Raw genomic sequence first — 5,000 nt, forward strand, 5'->3', positions numbered from 1 at the left:
CTTCTTCTTCGTCTTCTTCCTCGTGTCTCGTCTTCTTCCTCGTGTCTCGTCTTCTTCCTCGTGTCTCGTCTTCTTCTTCGTCTCTCGTCTTCTTCCTCGTGTCTCGTCTTCTTCTTCGTCTCTCGTCTTCTTCCTCGTGTCTCGTCTTCTTCTTCGTCTTCTTCCTCGTGTCTCGTCTTCTTCCTCGTGTCTCGTCTTCTTCCTCGTGTCTCGTCTTCTCTCGTCTTCTTCCTCGTGTCTCGTCTTCTTCTTTGTCTTCTTCCTCGTGTCTCGTCTTCTTCCTCGTGTCTCGTCTTCTTCTTTGTCTTCTTCCTCGTGTCTCGTCTTCTTCCTCGTGTCTCGTCTTCTTCTTCGTCTTCTTCCTCGTGTCTTGTCTTCTTCTTCGTCTTCTTCCTCGTGTCTCGTCTTCTTCCTCGTGTCTCGTCTTCTTCCTCATGTCTCGTCTTCTTCCTCGTGTCTCGTCTTCTTCTTCGTCTTCTTCCTCGTGTCTCGTCTTCTTCATCGTGTCTCGTCTTCTTCCTCATGTCTCGTCTTCTTCCTCGTGTCTCGTCTTCTTCCTCGTGTCTCGTCTTCTTCTTCGTCTTCTTCTTCGTCTTCTTCCTCGTGTCTCGTCTTCTACTTCGTCTTCTTCCTCGTGTCTCGTCTTCTTCTTCGTCTTCTTCCTCGTGTCTCGTCTTCTACTTCGTCTTCTTCCTCGTGTCTCGTCTTCTTCTTCGTCTTCTTCCTCGTGTCTCGTCTTCTACTTCGTCTTCTTCCTCGTGTCTCGTCTTCTTCTTCGTCTTCTTCCTCGTGTCTCGTCTTCTTCATCGTGTCTCGTCTTCTTCCTCATGTCTCGTCTTCTTCCTCGTGTCTCGTCTTCTTCCTCGTGTCTCGTCTTCTTCTTCGTCTTCTTCTTCGTCTTCTTCCTCGTGTCTCGTCTTCTACTTCGTCTTCTTCCTCGTGTCTCGTCTTCTTCTTCGTCTTCTTCCTCGTGTCTCGTCTTCTTCTTCATCTTCTTCCTCGTGTCTCGTCTTCTTCCTCGTGTCTCGTCTTCTTCCTCATGTCTCGTCTTCTTCCTCGTGTCTCGTCTTCTTCCTCGTGTCTCGTCTTCTTCTTCGTCTTCTTCCTCGTGTCTCCTCGTGTCTCGTCTTCTTCCTCGTGTCTCGTCTTCCTCCTCGTGTCTCGTCTTCTTCCTCGTGTCTCGTCTTCTTCCTCGTGTCTCGTCTTCTTCCTCGTGTCTCGTCTTCTTCTTCGTCTTCTTCCTCGTGTCTCGTCTTCTTCCTCGTGTCTCGTCTTCTTCCTCGTGTCTCGTCTTCCTCCTCGTGTCTCGTCTTCTTCCTCGTGTCTCGTCTTCTTCTTCGTCTTCTTCCTCGTGTCTCGTCTTCCTCCTCTTGTCTCGTCTTCTTCCTCGTGTCTCGTCTTCTTCTTCGTCTTCTTCCTCGTGTCTCGTCTTCTTCCTCGTGTCTCGTCTTCTTCCTCGTGTCTCTCTTCTTCTTCGTCTTCTTCCTCGTGTCTCGTCTTCTTCTTCGTCTTCTTCCTCGTGTCTTGTCTTCTTCTTCGTCTTCTTCCTCGTGTCTCGTCTTCTTCTTCGTCTTCTTCCTCATGTCTCGTCTTCTTCCTCGTGTCTCGTCTTCTTCTTCGTCTTCTTCCTCGTGTCTCGTCTTCTTCTTCGTCTTCTTCCTCGTGTCTCGTCTTCTTCCTCGTGTCTCGTCTTCTTCTTCGTCTTCTTCCTCGTGTCTTGTCTTCTTCTTCGTCTTCTTCCTCGTGTCTCGTCTTCTTCCTCGTGTCTCGTCTTCTTCTTCGTCTTCTTCCTCGTGTCTCGTCTTCTTCTTCGTCTTCTTCCTCGTGTCTCGTCTTCTTCTTCGTCTTCTTCCTCGTGTCTCGTCTTCTTCCTCGTGTCTCGTCTTCTTCTTCGTCTTCTTCCTCGTGTCTTGTCTTCTTCTTCGTCTTCTTCCTCGTGTCTCGTCTTCTTCCTCGTGTCTCGTCTTCTTCTTCGTCTTCTTCCTCGTGTCTCGTCTTCTTCCTCGTGTCTCGTCTTCTTCTTCGTCTTCTTCCTCGTGTCTCGTCTTCTTCTTCGTCTTCTTCCTCGTGTCTCGTCTTCTTCTTCGTCTTCTTCCTCGTGTCTCGTCTTCTTCTTCGTCTTCTTCCTCGTCTCTTCCCTCAGGAAACCTGCTGTACGTCCAGTACGTCTACTCTCCGGTCGTGAGGATGGTGACCTTCAGGAACGGTTTTGTGGCGTTGTCTCAGCACGGCGCCGTCATCAGAGAAGTGTTCCGCTGTCCGGACCACATCAGTCCGGACTACAACCCCCTGAGGAACGTCAAGGCCCAGTACCGGGTCACCTCCAGGGACAAGGACCGGGACGCCCAGCAGGCCTCCGTGTCCGACCCGCAGGACTACAACCCGGCCCAGTTCAACCTGAACGTCCTGAGCATGCTCCGATCCAAACCCCCCTCCTCCACCTGCCTCATACTGTAACACACGGGGGGCGACCGGGGGGGGGGGGGGGGCGACCAGGGGGGGGCGACCGGGGCCAAACCAGGGGCCAACCAGGGGCTGACGGGGGGGGGGGGGGGGCGACCGGGGGCCGACTGGGGCCAGATGGGGCCAACTGGGGGCCGACCGGGGGGGGGCGCCGACCAGGGGGGGGGGGGGGGGGCGACCGGGGCCAAACCAGGGGCTGACGGGGGGGGGGGGGGGGGCGACCTGGGCCCGACGTGGCCCGACTGGGGGCCGACCAGGGGGGGGGGGCGACCGGGGCCAAACCAGGGGCCAACCAGGGGCTGACGGGGGGGGGGGGGGCGACCGGGGGCCGACTGGGGCCAGATGGGGCCAACTGGGGGCCGACCGGGGGGGGCGCCGACCAGGGGGGGGGGGCGACCGGGGCCAAACCAGGGGCTGACGGGGGGGGGGGCGACCTGGGCCCGACGTGGCCCGACTGGGGGCCGACCGGGGGGGGGGCGACCGGGGGCCAGGACCTCCAGGTTCTGTACGGTTTCACAAGACATCAGGGAACAAAATATTGACATTGTTAGGAAATAGTTTTATTCTCCCCTGGTTTAATGTACATGAAACATTTACAGCGTATTGTTAATATGTAGAATTAGTTCTGATGAATTCTGATGGAACCTGCTGATTATTTTGTTTGTTTTGTTATGTTTTAAAAAACAAACTTGTTTTACTAGAATCCAGCAGATTTGACAGATTGATTTCTTTCACCGTCAAACTCTGATGATACGATCTGACTAGTTCACACTAACAAACTCAACCAGGGAATAAAGAGAAGTCTCCTTGTTTTCTGTTGACAGAGAATCATTAATAAGTACGTCACATTGAAACGGGACGTTTCTCCTTTTTCCCACTGGAAATGTTTTCTGAGGAAACTGAAAAGCTTCAGTCAACGAAGAAACAAAGAGACAGAAACCGTTTCCAGCTCAGTCGTAAACTGGACAAACAAGCTGCTCCAGAGAATCTGAGTTAAACATTAACAGAAGATTTGAGCTGCGGACACGAACACCAACACGCGACTGACTTCACTCGGTCGCTGGTTCACGTCTCAAGAATCTGAATCTTCACGTCTCGACGTTCTGATGGAGAAACTCTCGGCTCTGGTTTCCTGCTTGTTGCTGGTCGTCGGAGCGGCGACGGCTCAGACAGGTGAGGATTAACTGTACGGACCAAAGATACAGAATTCACTTCACAGGACGTCGCGGATATAAATAAATAGATTCATCATCAAACACGTAAACACATTTACAGCTGAGAAACTAAAACCAGCAGATGTTCGTCATGTTGCCTCCAGAAAAAAACTACGTCTAGTCTGTTTATGTATTTATATGTATATGCAATGTGTGTGTGTGTGTGTGTGTGTTTCTCTGTGTGTGTGTGTGTGTGTGTGTGTGTGTGTGTCTGTCTGTGTGTGCGTGTGTTTCTCTGTGTGTGTGTGTGTCTGTGTGTGTGTGAGTGCGTGTGTGTCTGTGTGTGTGTGTGTGTGTGTGTGTGTGTGTGTGTGTGTGTGTGTGTGTGTGTGTGTGTGTGTGTGTCTGTGTGTGTGTCTGTGTGTGTGCACGTGTGTGTGTGTGTATTTGTGTGTGTGTGTGTGTGTGTGTGTGTGTCTGTGTGTGTGTGTGTGAGTGCGTGACATTACGTAGAATTCATTTCCTGTTAATTGTTGTCAACGGTCAACATCTGGGTCATATAAGTGAGACGCACCTTGTGTCGTAGTTGAGAGTTTATCTGAACTGATGGTGAAAGAAGTTGAGCTCAGTCCGTTCAAACTATTTGAGGTGAACTGATCCGTTCATTTGAAGTTAGTAGAGTTTGGCTCAAGTCTTTGTTAGTTTTATGGAAACTATTTTACTGTTCCAGAGTTTCAGCTCAGGTCCAGGTCAGCGGGCGTCTGGGTGACCTCTGACCTCTGACCTCTGAGTTTCAGCTCAGGTCCAGGTCAGCGAGCGTCTGGATGACCTCTGACCTCTGTGTTTCAGCTCAGGTCCAGGTCAGCGAGCGTCTGGATGACCTCTGACCTCTGTGTTTCAGCTCAGGTCCAGGTCAGCGAGCGTCTGGATGACCTCTGACCTCTGTGTTTCAGCTCAGGTCCAGGTCAGCGAGCGTCTGGGTGACCTCTGACCTCTGACCTCTGAGTTTCAGCTCAGGTCCAGGTCAGCGAGCGTCTGGATGACCTCTGACCTCTGACCTCTGTGTTTCAGCTCAGGTCCAGGTCAGCGAGCGTCTGGGTGACCTCTGACCTCTGACCTCTGTGTTTCAGCTCAGGTCCAGGTCAGCGAGCGTCTGGGTGACCTCTGACCTCTGACCTCTGTGTTCCAGCTCAGGTCCAGGTCAGCGAGCGTCTGGGTGACCTCTGACCTCTGACCTCTGTGTTTCAGCTCAGGTCCAGGTCAGCGAGCGTCTGCTGCCTCAGTGGCTCACCGGCGTCATCGCCCTCTCCTGCTTCCTCTTCCTCACGTTCGTCGGCGTCCTGGTGAAGAAGGCCTGGTGTGGAGAGTCCAGCAGGTCGATGA

The 5,000-nt window shown here is 52.7% G+C and overlaps 2 protein-coding genes across 2 annotated transcripts in view; both read left to right on the plus strand.

Annotated features, from left to right (window-relative positions):
* The window catches only part of nwd1 (NACHT and WD repeat domain containing 1), a 10,502-nt gene extending 8,034 nt beyond the window's left edge, over positions 1-2,468 (plus strand). Inside the window, exon 18 of the mRNA XM_035648509.2 lies at positions 2,144-2,468. Coding sequence (XP_035504402.2) covers positions 2,144-2,457 — 314 coding nt within the window. The 3' untranslated portion in view covers positions 2,458-2,468. The remainder of the gene's footprint in view (positions 1-2,143) is intronic.
* An 861-nt stretch (positions 2,469-3,329) lies between these two features.
* pdzk1ip1 (PDZK1 interacting protein 1) overlaps positions 3,330-5,000 on the plus strand; it is a 2,341-nt gene continuing 670 nt past the window's right edge. Inside the window, exons 1-2 of the mRNA XM_035646735.2 lie at positions 3,330-3,636; positions 4,866-4,992. Coding sequence (XP_035502628.2) covers positions 3,570-3,636; positions 4,866-4,992 — 194 coding nt within the window. The 5' untranslated portion in view covers positions 3,330-3,569. The remainder of the gene's footprint in view (positions 3,637-4,865; positions 4,993-5,000) is intronic.

This window comes from Scophthalmus maximus, chromosome 13 (genome assembly GCF_022379125.1).
Source record: "Scophthalmus maximus strain ysfricsl-2021 chromosome 13, ASM2237912v1, whole genome shotgun sequence".
NCBI lineage: Eukaryota > Metazoa > Chordata > Actinopteri > Pleuronectiformes > Scophthalmidae > Scophthalmus > Scophthalmus maximus.